The sequence below is a fragment of the Falco peregrinus genome, chromosome 18 (genome assembly GCF_023634155.1).
Source record: "Falco peregrinus isolate bFalPer1 chromosome 18, bFalPer1.pri, whole genome shotgun sequence".
Classification (NCBI taxonomy): Eukaryota; Metazoa; Chordata; class Aves; order Falconiformes; family Falconidae; genus Falco; species Falco peregrinus.
In genome coordinates this window covers 664601-681193 of record NC_073738.1, presented here as the reverse complement: position 1 = coordinate 681193, position 16593 = coordinate 664601, and the positions used below count along the sequence as shown (strand labels likewise).

Below are 16593 nucleotides of genomic sequence, written 5' to 3'. Positions count from 1 at the left end.
CTGAGTGTGCATGGTTCAGTGAGGTTGGGGGTGTCACAAATCTGTACCAGCTCACTGTACTGGGACGTTTCCCTGTTCTTTGTGATCATAAATCATGGAGGTGCCAGCTGTCCTTGTGGACAAGGGGATAACTTAAGGAGAAAACATGGCATTAGTATAAGAAATGAAGCTGTGCTGCACACTAATTCTGACTCTGTGTGTTCATGTATTTGTACAATGTGTCTGAAAAAAATATGTGTTAATACTTAATTGTAACTGTGGCATAAATTGGAAGGGAGATCATGCTGTAGACCACATATGTTAGATGCAGAGATTTCATCCTCGGGTACCTATAGAAGAACATCTTTTTAGAGAAGAGCACTTACTCGGAATCCTTTCAGAATGGTAGTCCTATGAAACTTGGAACTTTTTCTGATTTTAATAAGCATTTCAAATGAGCAGCTATGGTAATATTGTAAATATTATGCAAGTAACTTCACTTTTGTATTTGTGAGCTAAAGATTTTTTAGCTAGTCAATTTTATTCAAACTTTAGATTTTCCTTATGTACCTCACCTTCTGAAGAAGGGAGGAAAAGACACCTCTTTGGTTTGGTTTGGTTTCATTCCTTATTTGCACAGCTAGTTATTTTTGAGCACTTCCAGGCTGGTGATGGGGAGAGGGGTGTGGCAGATTTCCACTGTAGCTCCCAGTGCATGTGTTACTGCAGAATTCTAGCTCCTGAAATCTGAAAAAGTACATACGTGCCTCGTGTAACATAAATGATGTAATAGGAACAGTGATGAAAGGATGAGAGGTGTCGCAATGCACGGAAGGCTGAATGACTGTGCTGTTGTTGGTGAAAGGGATGATAATTCTATTTTTGTAGTTGATGTTCTCCTGTGGTGGTTCAGGTGGTTGGAAGCTCAGCTAGTGTACATGGAGAGAATGCAGGTTTCCTTTTAATCTGCACCTCCTCTGTCACTGAACATCTTGTGAATTTCTTGTGGTTTGTTAGGTTAAGCTTCTCTAACAGTAAATAGAAAACTGTTCTGATGTCAGTATGTAGGACTAATTCCTTGAAAACTCAGATGAAGGAGAATCCACAGGTGGATTAAAGTGTTGGTTAATGTTGGTATAAAATGTGCAACTCTCATGTCTATGTATAATTGCATCTTTCTACCACTTTTTTCCTTGTATAGAATAAAGTTGCGTTCAGAGGTGGTGGTCTCTGCTGGAGTGGTGCAGATGCTGGCAGGAGGCAGAATGATGTATTCAGTACCGTAATGACAGGCTCTGGCTTGCTGAATGGTTGCTACAAATCACAGGTTCAGTTGATTGTAAATTATTTTTTTTATATCTGTGTAAGAGTTTGGGTTGCTTGTAAACAAAATGGTCAAAAAAAATTTCTAACACATTTGCTTATACTGGTGAACAGAACCCTGTTTGATTTATTCATAATAAATCTCCATCGTTGTAGTGTTCATCAGAGAGAGCAGTGACTTTTTTTAATACAGTTGCAGATGAAGCAATGTGGTGTTTTGTAAAATAGTATTTCACTATGTTCTTTGTTCTCCTGTTAGTGTAAACAATTGTAGACAAAGTGAGGAACAAACAACTATTTTCAGGAGAACTGGGAAGTCGGTAAGAAGGAGAAGCTTAAGTATTGCAACAGATATTTCTACAGCATACTACAGACATAGAGTCCAAACATTCATATAAACCAGCCTGTTGAGCAGGGGGTTCTTAGTCTGACCCATAGAAAATGCCATGACAGTTAGTACCTCAGATCTCTCTTTTCATTTTTGCCTTTCATAGCCATAAACTTTCGCTGAAGCAAAAGACTCAAATGAAAACACATTCCCAATACCTTCAGGAATAGACCTGTTACTTTATCCAAGACTCTTGGGGCTTTGTTCTTCTGTGTCCTTCAGTCTGGCAACCGGGCATCTTTTTTTTTCTTTTTTTTTTTTTTTTTTTTTTTTTTTGCTTACAGAAGTATTTTACAGATGTGAGGAACTGAGGCATGAAGCAGAGACACCTGTCCATAGTGCGGCAGAAAGCCTTACTGGGAATAAAACCTGGTTTTGTGTGTCACTCTCTGTAGTTGCTAAACTACTTGGCTCCATAAAGGCGTGTATCATGTGTCTTTAACATGTGAAGACTATTGATTTTTTCACTTGCTGAGAAAGCATGTCATGTTTAAACCAAACTAGCAAATGCTCCTTTTACTTAAACTGAGTAAAAGACCTTTCCTCTAGGAAAGGACTGGCTCTAAGTTTTCTTCAGTAGCTGAAATACCTTGTAATGATTGGGAGGGAGGGGATGTCTCCTGACTCCTGTTGGTATCATCTACTAGAAACTGGTGTAGATGTTTTAGACTGACACGTGGCCTGAAATTTTTACTCCTACTCATATATGCACTGGGTAGTAATCACCAGCTTGAAGTTACCCATAGCATTGTGTCAGAAGTATGTGGCCAGCTTGCATCTCATGCTCTGGTTACTCTCTGAGTGAACTGGGTTACAACCACATAGAATGATGAAATAACAATTTGATGTGTTTAATATTAAAATGAATGCATTTATTGTACATAAAACACAGAATGAAGAAAATGTAGAGCTACCTCAGACCTACGATTCTTCCCTTTCAACATCAGAGTACTCTGCAGCTATGGACACTTCCCTTTTATATGCACCGTGGTCTGCGTGCGGAGATGATACCAAGCAGCCTGCTGCTTCTCAGATTAATATGAAGTCCAGGTAGTCATCTGTGAGAGAGAATGTGTGTGTTGATGGAGTAGATGGGTTATATTTTTAAAGTTAACTTACAAAATATTTTGATTGAAATAATTGTTCTAATTAACAATTAATTTTCAGGATTCAGCCTGAAAGGAATGATTATGGCAGTGAAACAGATTTATATGGACTTGTGTCTAACATCTTGGAAGAACAAGATAAATCGCAGCCATATTGTGTTGAGGGGTGAGTGTGTTCCCATTGCAGGCACTGCTGGTATTCTCTGACAAAAACTACCCTCGCTGGTCTTGGTATCTGTGTTCTGTTAGTCATCGTTGCATCTGCTGCTGGCAAGTCCTTGTGCTCTTTATGGTTTTCCTTCCTTCCTCCTAATCTTCTAATATTTCGCTTGTCATACTTCAAAGCTTTGATCTAGGTACTCACATTATGTGGTAGCTTCTGGCTTTCTGGTATTTACAGAACTTCTTAATTGGCATTTTTAAATAAGTCCTTCACAGGCATTGGGGAAATGCTATATTCAAATAAATCTCCTCGAATATATGCCTTGGCCTAGTTGGGTTTTTTTTTGTTTTGGTTTTTTTTTTAGATCAAGATTTAATTCAGACTTTAGGTTTCTTAATTAATTTCAATTCACAGAATGAATACACAAAATCATACTCTTTTCACACTTGCCTGAACTGGCAGGAGAGAAGAATTCCATGCAAAATTAATGTTTCTCAATGTTAATGCTACCTAAGCAATATTTGCATATCTAAATGTCAGGTTTAGTATGCCTATGTTCTGGCATCAGAGGAAGCTATTATATAGTTATAATAACTTGACATGGATTCAGATCCAGCATCCCCGAGGTACTTGGAGAGCTCACGGTCTTTTGCTTGGATCTGAGTATTCTAGTTCTAAGAAATAATAAAGGGAACCCAGTTCTCAAGGTTCCCAAGCTAGGCACCACTCTTCTGTCTTCCCAAACCACAGCAGTGATTTCTGTACGTGTGATGGGTTATGTGGCTAAGTGAGGCAGAACTTTAGAGATAGTCAGTCTTGATCAAGAGGTAGCTTACTTATGGCTTTGCTTCAGACAGTTAAGGTTGGATTTCTGTTTTCAGTGCTGCCAGATTTGGCAGTGACTGTAACGACTTCCAGGCGTAATTCCATTTTTCACTTAGTCTGTTTACAGTTTTCCTTGACAGTCAGTGATAGATTGTCCTGCGTTAGTTCATAGTAATTAGTGGAAGGAAAGGAAATGTGCCAAGATGCTTATTCTTGATTTACCTGCAGGAAGCAGTGTAAGCCAGCGTAAACACAGGCAATTCTGAAACAACAAGCAAGATGATAGAAGTGTGTTGTCTGGAGTGCTAAGACATGGCTTTGAAAGGTTGTGGGTAGTATGGGAAGTATGGTTATCTTAACTCGTTGCTTAACCGGGAGTATTTTGATGGTGATGGGCAGTAAATCCCAACAGGGTTGACTGACCATAATTCGGTATGTACACATCACTTGCAGCTTGAAGGCATTGTATGTAGCTCCTAAGGTTATATGGGTGGGTTCAGACAAGACAGTGTTTTCTTATCTAGTTCAGGGAAACTGCAAAGGTGATAGCAGTGGATACAAGTTGGTATAAGACATCTTTGAATCAATTGAAAGAAATGATTAGGGAAGAATTGGGTTCTTAAACCTTTTTCTGCATTTGGGGGTGGAGGAGGAGCACCACAGATGAGAATCTTAAGTGTGTACTTCTTGTTTTTTCAAGGAGTTGCCCTTCCAACTTGAAGCCAGTATGGCCCATGAACGCAACCAGAATCGCAGACCACCACGACCTGTTGCCAGAAACTAAAAGACCAGTTGTTGGAGTTGTCTCACAGCCGGGCTTTTATAGCCACAACAACGAATCCATATCTGCTACTGAAAAACAGTACTTGCAAAGCAGTAATCTCGCATCACAGCAAAAAGTAGATGAACATTACCATGGTTTTACAGGCATAGACCTTGAAGAGCAGTGTTTATATCCTTCTAGAAATGAACATGCCAACTGTTGCAACATGCAGACTAGTGAGAATATTAAGATGACAGCCCTCTATCAGAACTACCCATATATAAAAAACACCTTTACACCCCAGTCTGGGTATTCAGAAGTAATCAAAGACTTGGGAGCCGATGCTTATCTGTACAGAAGGGAGGTGTGTCCCAAAGGAGCAGATGTGCAGTTGCACCAAAAGCAGGCAGAAATGTTTCTTCCACAGTTTCACAGATACAATGAAAACGCAGATTATAGTAGATACACTGAATATTCTCATGCCAGTAAAGTGAAGCCTAACAAGAGCACCAATTGTAGCCTCCAAGCAAATAAAAAATTAGTAAACGGAACCACTGAGGCTCTGGACACAGAACCCTATATTAAATTACTTCAAGTTAAATCAGGAACTCAGAAAAAAATAGAAGATACAATATCAGATCAGCAGAACTTTGCATTTCCCAAGGCTGTAGGACTTCTACCAGAAAAACAATTTGCAAATGAAGCTTCATTCTGCACTGATTTTGGGCAAAAATCTGATTATGAATTAAAATCTTTTGCAGCGTGTCCAGGGAATAGTGACTATGCCACTGGTGTAGAAAGGCAGCAGTTTTCCAAGTCTGATCGTCTGAATTCTGAGCGCTGTGTGTCACTTCCATTGTTACCAAACACAGCAAACCCTTCAGCAGGGACTAATTTAAGGCCAGCTTGGGTGAACATTAAAACCCCTGCTTCTGTCCCATTTCAGAATCCAAGTCCTTTGTTGAAACTGAATAATTTACCTGCTTTTCCAAAAAGTTCCAGTCATTCTAATGATTTTCAGTTACCATCTTCAAATTTCCCTTTAAATAGTAATTTATTTCACAAGTATTGTCAAGGTAATCCTTCATTTTTTCCAAGTCTTGATTTTGGTTCTAACACTACAGAAAGAGCTCAGTCTGCTGCTTGCATGGAAGCACTAGTTAGGAGTGGTGAAGACAATCTCATGGAGTATTTAAGTGAAAAGAAATTCAAGCAGATGAATGGATTCTGTGACAATTACTCAGCTCAGCAGTTTGGGATCATTGGAAATACGAACAAACACCATTTCCAATTGAAGCCACAGAATGAACATTATGATCTGGAAGGACAAAAACACCCAGATGGGTTGTTGCAGAACATGTACCAAGATTTAATGGAGTCTCAGGGTCCATTTAATCTCAGGCAGGGGAGTGGAGATAGTAACACCATCAATCCTGTCACTTGCCTACAGGCTCAAAGCTTTTCCAACAATTATGCGATGGGTGACTTTAGACATAATCAGCACCTTGGCTCAAGTGCATTCCCCTTGAGATCAGCTCACCTGTTTGGCCATTCCATTGTCCCTCAGATGGAGCCTCACAACTTGGTCTGCCATGATTTACAACGTTTCTACCCTTACCTTAATGATAAGATACATGGTGACAATTTGTTTTCTGCTTTTGTACCAACATTTAGATTTCAAAGACAGGTTAAATCCCGTAGTGGGCCTGCCAGTGAGCTTCATGTTAGACTAGAAGAATGTTATGAACAGTGGAGAGCATTGGAGAAAGAAAGAAAGAAGGTAAAAAAAATAAATAAAATAAACCAAGTTAATATGCCATATCACAGATTTGATGTAGGTCTCATTGTACTTGGTACAGTTAGAGATTGTGGGTAATTCTCACTGTTACAAGTTGAAATGCTAAAGAGAGTTTGCTTCCCTGTATGTTTGGGACTGAAAAAAAGTTTTGAAGGTTTGTGGCCTAGTTGGGAGCATAACCAGTGTTGCACTTAATGCCTGAATTCAGTGACTTTTTCAGTCTCTTGTGTTGGGATTCAGGAAGGTGTTGTAGGACTAATAAAGCCATGTTACACTTTTTTAAAATTATTTTTTAAATACAATAAATGCAGTGCATCTGGAAACATTGAAAACAAATCCAGTAATTATATTTTGAATTGGGACCAAACTTCAATCATGTCAAGAATTAAATTTCTTAGGTCCTACACTTTTTAGTTCTTCCAATGAGTTCTTCTCACTTTGTTTCTCTGAAGTTTTAAACCTAAGATGTATTTGAAGGGGCTCTTCCCCACTCCCTGCCCCAAATCAGAGGCTGATATTGAAAGGAACTAAAAGATTCAGGTAGCTGTGTATGAAGCCCTAATTAAAGCAATTGCCCTTTCTCCACATGAGCAAAGTGTTTCAGACTACCCTTGCTGAATGTAAAAGCAGTCTTAATTTCACCAGTTCAGATAATTTTTGAATTTCAGTACCAGTTAGAGCCATGACTTTCTCTGAGGGAAGCTTGACAAAAAGTTACCTGGAAATAGCAGGGCTGGGCAGTTTGGCTGACAGCTCCTCTGTGGAAGCTCTGTTGAGCCAGTCCGCCGACAGAAACTTGGCTGTGAGGAGCTGTAACACAGGGAGGTTTGCCACAGTGTTCCCTGACAGAAGCTGGTGGCTGCTTTGAATACAGAGGTCGGGGGGAAAATGAGCTTGGCTTGAGGAGGAGAGAGTAGTATCTAGGCTTGCATAGAAAAATGAAAAAGAGAAGGAGCTGGCACATGCGTGGCAGGGGGATGTAGGTGGAGAAAATTAAGCTGCAGCTTTATGTGGACCACCACAAAACAATCGAATAAATGTAATTTTGAAACATATTTAGCTAGCTATATATTGTTAACAGGTGTTCCAGAGTGACATAGCAATGGGGTGAGAGAGATGGAATTTGAAATCGTGCAGTCAGGTATCACAGTAATTTTCTGATGGCTAAATAAAGTGTGATTTCATTTTAACAAAACAAAAGCTTTCTGTAGTTCAACTAATCTATACAAAGTTTAGGTTAATTGCTGACTTAATTTAATTTTGTGGGTGAGGTCCACATCTGTTTGCTTATTCTTTTTTGCCCTGGAATTCTGACTTGCCTCTATTTTATTTACAGGCAAAATTGTTACAGGCTGTAGTCAGAGTGTGAGAAGACATAGCACTTCTGAAACACATTATGTTGGCATAATTACTTTAGCTGAACTGCTTTGAGTAAAGTGGTTGTTCACTTAGAACAGGTGATTGTCTTACCAAATGGTTAAATTCTAAATGCTTGAATCCTCATTATCTGCTTTAAAAATAAAATCCAAAACCCTAAGGGAAAGAAGTTGTATGTCTTGAGGCTTTTTCTTGTTTCTGTAATAAAGCGCACATTGCGGCTTACATTTTTAGGGAGTTACTCTTTTGTTTTCCTGCAGACTGAATCAACTCTTGCTAAGAATTTCCAAGGGAAAAAGGTTTCCAGCGCTAACAACACTCCGATTCCAAGGCTGACATCAAACCCATCAAGAGTTGATCGCTTAATTGTGGACCAGCTACGTGAACAAGCCAGAGTGAGTTGTAGGACTAAAAAAAAAAAATAAAAATCTACTGAACTTAGCACACAAAACTTAGAGTACAGTATAAGATACATAAGATCAGAGCAGCTTTTCCCAAAATAGCTTTGTTCTTAAGTGCTATGCAGGGAATAATATTTCAGCAGTCCCTGCTAGAATCTCTACAGCTCCAGGTTCACTGCTGCTGTTACCAGGGAACCCACCGAGTGGCTGAGGCTCACATTTATATCCGCACATGCCAGGAGGATGTGATTTCTAGTACAAGAGTGTGCATGAGATGCCAGAATCCAGTCATCTAGCCTAACTGTGTGCACAGCTCTAAGGTGTGCCTGCATTTTGAGCTCTTCTGTTTTGAGCAGCTCAGCAGAGAAATGTTCACTATAGATTTGTAGATGCTGTATTAGAGGAGGCATTTGTGGGGGAAAAGCAATTAATGTTTGTAAGACTTCGATATATGTTTGCTTGAGAGTCTTGTTTGTTTTTTTTTAATGCAGAATGGTTATTTGATGCAACTTCAGCCTGATTTTTATATATTACTGGTTTGCTGCTTAAACGAAACAGCCATAACCTGTATGGCAACCATGACTGGTGTCTTTTGAGCTGCCTGTGGCTCTGTGGCCAAACGATGGTGCCAGCGTGCAGTATGGTGCTGCTTTGTCAAGCAGCAGCCTGCGCAGAATTCTGCAAGGGAGACTAGAGGGAGGAGGCGAGTGCAAGCAGAGCAGATCTGAGCTGCCAGCAGAATAGCAGGGGGCTGATCTGGCTCTGCTGAGGCTGAGGCCAGCGCCAGGATCCTTACGCTGCAGAAGGTGCAGAGATGGGGGCTGAAAGCGCAGAGCTGCAGCCAGCCCCTGCAGGGGGACGTGGGATTAAAGGCAGCAGCTGTTCTGAGAAATGCTGGTTCTTGGAGGAACTGGTACTGCTGAGCTCGGCCACTCCCAAGGCAGCGGTGGTGAGCAGCAGCCTTTCATGCTGGTCTCACACAGGTGAAATAAGCTGTGGAGCCGTGTCTGCTTATTGCCTGCTGAAACCTATTTTGTGCAGTGCCTGGTTTTGTTCATACAGCTGAGTAGAAAGTATAGTGAAAGATGTGTTGATGGGCTTAGTGTACACTTCTTAAACTACTATTTTATGAGCCCCAAAAGAACAGCATTAGCATGTTTTCACTTTCAGAAAGCTTGCCTGTCCTTGTCCTAGTACTTTTAAAACTGATTCTTAAAAAGGACTTAATATTCTCTAGCCATCTGAGGAACCAAATTTCAGAGTATATGTTGCAGCACTCTCCAAACAACCAGCTGCAACAAGGTCTTTTACCATCACAGACCAACATACTCTTCATGCCAGTCCCTCTGCTGCCTTCTCCTAGTCTCTGCTCATCCAGGGTGCCCTCACTCTTCTCTTTGCTTCTTCATTGGCTGTGCAACCACTTAACAGAACCAGCCACGGCTGCACCTTGTCTACATCAGCCAACCCGCTGCCCCTGAAGCCAGCCCACAGCTGTATGTTATCAATATTAATTAACCCAGCTTCATTCCTCTACAATTCCCCCCCTTTTTTTTTCTTTTTAACATTTCATACCTCATGTTTTTACCAATCATCACAAACTTTTTACAAATAAACTTTTTCATACAGTCCTCTATAATTCCTCTACAGGTATAGAACCTCACACACTTGTTAGGTAGCAACTGAAAAGTAGCTTAAAGATGCTCAAAAGCACAGTGGTGCTGCTGAATGTGGATTCTAACATCAAAAAGCTCAGCAATGGCCAAAGAGAAACACTGGTGTGAAGTTTCAATGGAAATTGAGCTGGCAGAAACTGGGATTGACTATTCATTGTGTGGAGCATCTAGTTAAGTCTTCTTCATGGTCATACACTTTTCTTGTTTGAGTCTTCCACTTGCGGTTGCTTTCAGTTCCAGAACAAAGCATAGCTGATGGAGAGGTGACAGTAGCTTCCTCCACTGTGTCATCATCAGTAGCTATTAAAACCAGTTAGTCAAAGGACAAACTATAAGCCAGGATCTCCTCTCTACAGACTGCATCTCACCTCCCTTGTGCCTGGGGAGATGTAAATCCAGAGCTCTGCTGTAACTGGAGAATGCCATAGCCACCCCACTGTGGGGTACTCTGAGGCTGGATGTTCAGCTTGTCCTGTTGAAGCTCTTCTATTCTGGAGTGGTAATGATTTTTGCCAGGGAGAGGAAATAGAAGCTTATTTCTAGTAGTGAGGGTATCTGTGTGAGCCGGGGAGAGCTTTGTAGTTCCTGCTCCAAATACAGCATTTTGTGAAGAACAGTCATCAAAGCTGGGGCTGAAACATCATCAGTCCTTGTCCCATGGTGTATGCTTACTTCCAGACTGCAGGGTCCATGTCTCTGCTGGCTGTTTCACTGGGACCCTGCCATTCCAGCATCAGCCTCAGTGTCACTGGTGGCTTGTTGCTTTTCCCAGTGAAGGGTCTGAATTACTTGGCAAGCCCTGTGACAGTCAAAAGGGACCGGTTGTGCTTTGAAAGAGAAGGGTGTCTTTAGTTAATGCCTCTGAGTTGTGAGTGGAAGGAAACGTCTCAGGAGCGCAGGAGGAACTTCTGAAAAACGTGAGGGGGTGGGAAGGCAAGCAGTTGAGCCTTCAGTGATCCCCATCGGGTTGCTGGGGCAGTCCAGCTTTGCTGACTTTAGTGGATTTTGCTTTTAGATACCTGGCACTTCTCCCAGGCTTAGTATAAAGAATGTAGGCATTTAACTGTCAGCTGTGGATCCCGCTAGTTGTGGTACCTGAAAACCAGGCCTTCAGAAAGCAAGTAATTTTGTGGACATGGACATACTATTAAGTAAGACTGGAAATGACTGTCAGGTTCATCTTACTTTGTTTCACTTGCTTATGCAATCCTACTATGTCATTCTCTAAACTCTGGCTTTGTTTCCATTTGCTTGTGTAACCCTACTGTGTCACTCTCTAAAATCTGTCTTTTTCCTCAGAAACAAATCCAGTGATGTTCAGTCTTACCTACTTTAGTTTCACGTCCCAGTAACTGATTCCTCAGTTCTTCATGTGAACTTATCCCTTCACTTTTTTAAAAAAACTCTAGGCTTCCTTACCAATGTGAGATGTCCCTTTCTGAGCATATTGGTTGTCGCTGCTGTCACAGCACCTTGCACAGTTCATCCCTGTTTCCTGCCCCCTGCCCCAGGCTTTTGCCAGGTCTAAGGGAAAGCAGGACAAGGCTGGCAGCGGGAGCTTGCTCCTTCCTGAATGCACCCTTCTGCAGACCGGGAACCAGCTTCATCAGTGGTCTGTGAATCATGGGTGAGGAGTTGCTCACCAAGGGGAAATTCATAGTAATGTGACTGGTTTTAAGATAAACAAGACAACAAAGATGCAGATTTTCAATTGACTAAGCAAACCTGTATTATTTCTGAATGCTTGTGCTCAATATTATCTGAGGAGCCTCTAGTGTTGAGTATCCATCCGGAAAGCCAGCCTACACAGGTGTTTCCACAGCAGCTTTAGCCAGTCCAGACTGAGACTGCTGCTCTCCCGCATTGCCTGTTGCTTTGCTCTGGCACAGCATGAGGAGATCATCTGGGTGAAAACTGGCCAGTTTCTGTGGGACTGGTTTTCACCCAGGTAATTGCAGCAGCACTGGTGGGAGGGAGGACCACAGTGGTCTTAGATCATGGATGTTGTCATGGAACCGCTTCCTGTTGCACAGTTGTCTCAGAGTTGTGTATATACTAACTAGTAAGCTGGGTGTCCTAATATTTGGGTGTTCTAGCTTCGCTGTTGTGCTGTGCACACCCAGGTATTCTACAGCTTCAGTTTTGGAGAAGAAGAAACCCTAGGTAAGAATTTAAAACTACTTCAACTGTAACTTTATGAACTGTTCTCAAAAGAAAATAATGGTTATCATTAATCTCTTCTTCCTAATCTAGTTAATTTTCTTGAAGTCTAGATGAATATAGTTTGAACTGCTGTAACATGTAAAATATTCATTAGGTTGTGACTTTACTGGGAAAAATGGAGCGCCTTCGCAGTTCTCCCCTTCATGCTAACATTTCTACTGCTCTTGATAAACATCTGGAGGTAATTCATGTAGTGCAGTCACGTAGAAAAGATGAAATTGTAAATGCTTCAAATCGACAGAGGCAAGGAGCTCCCAGATGCCAAGATGACAGAGGTATAACTATGCTTACGTACTCTTATAAGGTAGCTGAAAAAGCCTACACATATTGCAAGTCTATTTAAAAAAAAAGTGTGTCGGGTTTTGTATTAAAGTTTCAATTTGTTTTTCAGTGTCTAGAGCTTTGATTAAGGCAGACTGTATGGGGTTTAGATAACAGTTTTGAGAGGACACTAAAACTGGATTTTAGAGATAAATGAGTTAAATCGACTCAGAGTGCATTCAATTAATAAACTAGCAAGTAATGAAAAGGTCGTAGGGGTTTTACTTGTAATGCAGTTTGGGAATGGCGATGACACTTAGCTGTTGCATTACTTCTCCCTGTCCCTCATTCCTGTTCCCATCACCCCTCTAGCCGTGTCATTACTTTGGTGTAGAACTTCCATGGTGTCTCCATGCCCAGTCTGTGCAAAGAGATGAAGATGGCTTTGCCTTATGAGTGGATTTCCTCTTCCAGCATGTTCTGTCCTAGATTGACATAAATTATGAATCATATTTTGGATGGATACACAAAAATATATTGGTCAGAATGTTTTTATTCTTAATCGTATCCAAATACGAAGATCCAAGTGGAGCAAGTGTGCGCCTAGGCCAAAATTACATGCAGGTTCTGCCAGAGAACTCTGCTGCCTAGGAGAGGGTATTGAATTTGTTTCTTCACACACAGACTGGGATTAAAATCAAAGCATTATCTATGCATTAAGTCATTGCTGTTGAATAAATGCACTGCCTTACTCCTCAGTTTACAGTGGCAGGGTTTGACACAAGTTTGCAGGATGCGATCTGTACGCTTTAAAAAAATGCCATAAACGAGCTGTTCCTTCACCTGTCTTACTAATTTCTTTGGCAAGATGGGGAGATTATCCACTTTGTGGATGGGGGGGGCTGCTGTGAACGTTCAGCAGTGGGCTCACACAGGAAGGAGTGGGATGCCTTTAGAACGCGTGTACATGGCATACTTCCAAAACCAGAGCTGACTGTAAGGCTTTAGGTGCTACTGGCAGTAGGTGACGGCTAAGTAGGAGCTTTAATAAAGTAAGTACCTAAGTTCCATATAACTGCCTCTTTGGACAAGGGCATAAAAATCACTACTTTCTCAGATTTGACTTTTACAACCTTATAAAGAGACAGACAAAATCAGACAATAAAAGGGCCAACAAATTTTTGCGCTTTTTAGCATTGCTAGGGTGAATTAATCCCAAGTAGTGCTTGCTTATGACCTGTGTAATAAAGATTATAACACCATTTCCTCCCTGCAGCTGTGTTGGCTCTTGCTTTGGCAATTAAAGAGATGAGCGTAGTGACACGTAAAGCACGTACAACTCTTTGGTGCGCGCTGCAGATGACCTTACCAAAACCCTCAGCTGGAAAACCAGGTCGAGAGAAAGCTCTTCGGGAGACGGTGCCACCTGAAGAAAAAGCGTGCGAAAATACAAACAGTGGCAGGATCGTGAATCAGAGGGCTGAAGTAAGCAAGCATTAACCAAATAGCAGCTGCACGCAAAAATCTCTGTAGTGTGGATGTGTGAGGAATAATACGCTAATTCTTTTTAATTATTTGTAAAAGTTTGACCTATTAATATTCATATTTAAAGCTGTATCTTGACAAGTTGAATTTGCTTTAAGAGCTCTCGGGTTCTACTAAAACCGTTAACATGACAGGCAGCATCAGAATATCGTAAAGCCAAACTGGTGAATGTTAACTTAAAAAATAATCAGACTAATTAACAGCCAAGATACTATTTAACTTCTGCAGGTGAACCCTGGTATACAACTGTTCTGATAACTTATTTTAGTTTTGCTTTAGGAAGTAGGTTTTAAAATAATGATTCTTAAAGACAGCAGTCTTTAAGACCGGGTGTCCGGTCAGGATCCAGTAAGATTGTGATGTAAAATTGGTTTCCTTATCAAACTAAAACGTGGAAATGGGAGGAAAAAATGCTAAGACTACCCAATATTCATGTAAAATTAAATATTTAAAATATAAGTATTTATTAATTAGAGATTTTAGATTCAAAGTTTGTGAAAGGAGATGCACAGGGTTCTACTAAATTACTGGTATGACAAAATTGCTGTTGTGAAACTATGCAATTTAATAAGCATGTTCAAATCATTTGGGTGTGCTTTTGGGAAAAAAGAACCTCCGTTTTAAAGTATTTAAACGTAATCAAAATATGACATGCACACAGGATCATCCTTGGAAGAGCTGTGCAGCAGCTGAAATAATGAGTATTGTTTTTAATAACTTAGCTTTAAAATCGGAAGAGGCATCACAAAGTTTTGAAACTTAGGTTTTCTTAAAAGTTACTCTTTCACTAGTTTGGTTTGAAATTTCATTGTCATATTTTAGACTGATTAGTTTACCTCTGCATTTTTGACAGATATTAATACTTGATGTTCAGCTGTGTATCTTAATCTGTATGGAGTATACATAACTTATTCACTGATATGAAATGTTGTTATTATGTGGCTCAGGAGACGTGGGGTTTTAACACTTCTAGCATCACGTTTATAATGTGTGGATTAAATTTATTCAACCGTCCTTGCCTAGATACCCTGGTATTTTAAATGTCTCTGTTCTTCCTACTTCTGGAAATACATGCGAAAGGTGTGATTGCACCACAAATTGACATGAGATGATGTGAGAGAGAAACTGAATGAGAATGCAGCAGAAAGCGAGTAACTGTTTTGATCACTGAAATGACTAAAGTACTGCCAGAGTGGGTTTATCGGGGCAGGAGAGCAAAGCACATCATACCACAAGTCACTGCATTAAGATTTGTTGCGTTTAACCTAGGATATGTTGGTGTTAAAAGCAATACTGTACTGACTTTAGTCTGTCTGGTAAGAAATAAATCAGCTTTTATTGAAGAGCATTTGTTCTGCGATTGTCTTCATAGCCCCAGCTCCTACAACTCGATCTGTTAATGGGGACTGTAACTTTCAGTTAGTTACTGAAGTGTGTTACGAGGCGTAAAGCAGCGGTGATGCTGAAATTACTGACTTGTAGAGAGAAATGCCAGTAACAGACAAACTGAGAGAAAATTCTCTCAGTGCAGCAAAGCCAGAGTTCTTGGATTTGCAAGTATCTCGTTAGTTACGAGCACTGTACTGCCTGAGGAAGCTTACGCAGTAATTTCTCAGTATCTTAGGAGTCTGCTTCAAGCATTCTTACCCTGTAAATCCCCTGGTGCTGATGCCAGTAGTGCGTTCCTGAATACTGTATCAGCCTAGCCGCAGCGTTTACCTCTCCGGAGGCAGCATCTGCCAGGGCACCAAGGCAGCAGCAGGAATTACTGACAGTTTGACAGCAGACCTGCGCCCCGGAGGCTGAGAAGCATCAGCTGTGCTTAAACAGGCTCAGGGGCAGCGTAAACCCTTCGGGTGATGCTGATCCTCGTGCCTGCATGTTTGCACAAACCACAACACGCTTTTGCTTTCCAGCAGCCGAAGCCAGTGGAGCTGCCTGGGTTGGTGCTGCCGGGCAGCTGTGAGAGCTGGGGCTGGGCCTTGCTGCGCCCTGTCCCAGCCCTGGGGGAGCGCGCTCGGCTCGCGGGGCACAACACGGCACCTCGCTGCCGGGTGCAGCCGGTACCCGCAAAGGTGACCTGCCGCCGTGAGGGCTGTGCCCTTCTTAAACCCAAACGTACTTCTGCAGAATGTATACATTTTGGCACGTATACCATAGCCTCTTGTCCTCACCTGTGCCCAGCAGCGGTGTTCCATTCCTGTCAGGAGGCGGCAGATGCTGTTCTCCAGCCTGCAGCTCGCTTTCGCTTGGAAGTGGGGGTTCAGGGAAGTTCAGTACTGGGTCACAGAGCTTCAGAGTGTGGGAAAAACCCAAGGCGCTGCCAGCAAGGGAGGGCAGCTGCTGCCACCAGAGCCACTGAGGTCCCAGTGGAAGCCTCAGATTGCCCCGTGCAGCCGGCAGCTTCCTCAAACCCGGCCCGACCTGGGCTGCCTCAAGGGTGTACGAAGGGCTCCAGCTCCCAGGAGAAGGCAAGAGCCGGCCCGCAGTGCTGAGGACACGCGGCCCCTGTGTGCGGTGGTGCTGTGACACCCCTCTCCTCTGGTAGCTACCACATGCCGGTGCCACCCACCCGAGACGCTGTGCTGCAGCCAGGGGCCACCGCTGCAAGGCGACGGGAGGCACTGGCAGCCCCGGGAAACGCTGAGAATAAACGAGGACCAGCACCCTGGCAGCAACAGGTCAGCCCTCAGAAATACAGCAAGGAGAGCAGGGCAAACAGAAGGGGAGCCCCCCCCCACAGCACCGGGCACCGCAGTCACTGT

The 16593-nt window shown here is 42.1% G+C and overlaps 1 protein-coding gene across 1 annotated transcript; it reads left to right on the top strand.

Moving 5' to 3' along the window:
• The first annotated feature begins 1249 nt into the window (after window positions 1–1249).
• MEIOC (meiosis specific with coiled-coil domain) lies at window positions 1250–16503 on the top strand. Its single transcript, XM_013297179.3, has 7 exons — window positions 1250–1306; window positions 2583–2740; window positions 2858–2962; window positions 4485–6327; window positions 7983–8117; window positions 12117–12297; window positions 13560–16503. Exons 1-7 carry the CDS (start codon window positions 1265–1267, stop codon window positions 13781–13783), a joined length of 2688 nt encoding a protein of 895 aa, XP_013152633.2. The 5' UTR covers window positions 1250–1264; the 3' UTR covers window positions 13784–16503.
• Window positions 16504–16593: the final 90 nt, after the last annotated feature.

What these genes read in the sequence shown, in the direction of transcription:
- MEIOC (XM_013297179.3), top strand. Translation starts at nt 1,265, where the DNA reads ATGACAGGCTCTGGCTTGCTGAATGGTTGCTACAAATCACAG. An exon ending in CAGATTAATATGAAGTCCAG is followed by an intron (nt 2,741 to 2,857) that starts GTAGTCATCTGT and finishes ATTAATTTTCAG; the next exon opens with GATTCAGCCTGAAAGGAATG. An exon ending in AGCTACGTGAACAAGCCAGA is followed by an intron (nt 8,118 to 12,116) that starts GTGAGTTGTAGG and finishes AATATTCATTAG; the next exon opens with GTTGTGACTTTACTGGGAAA.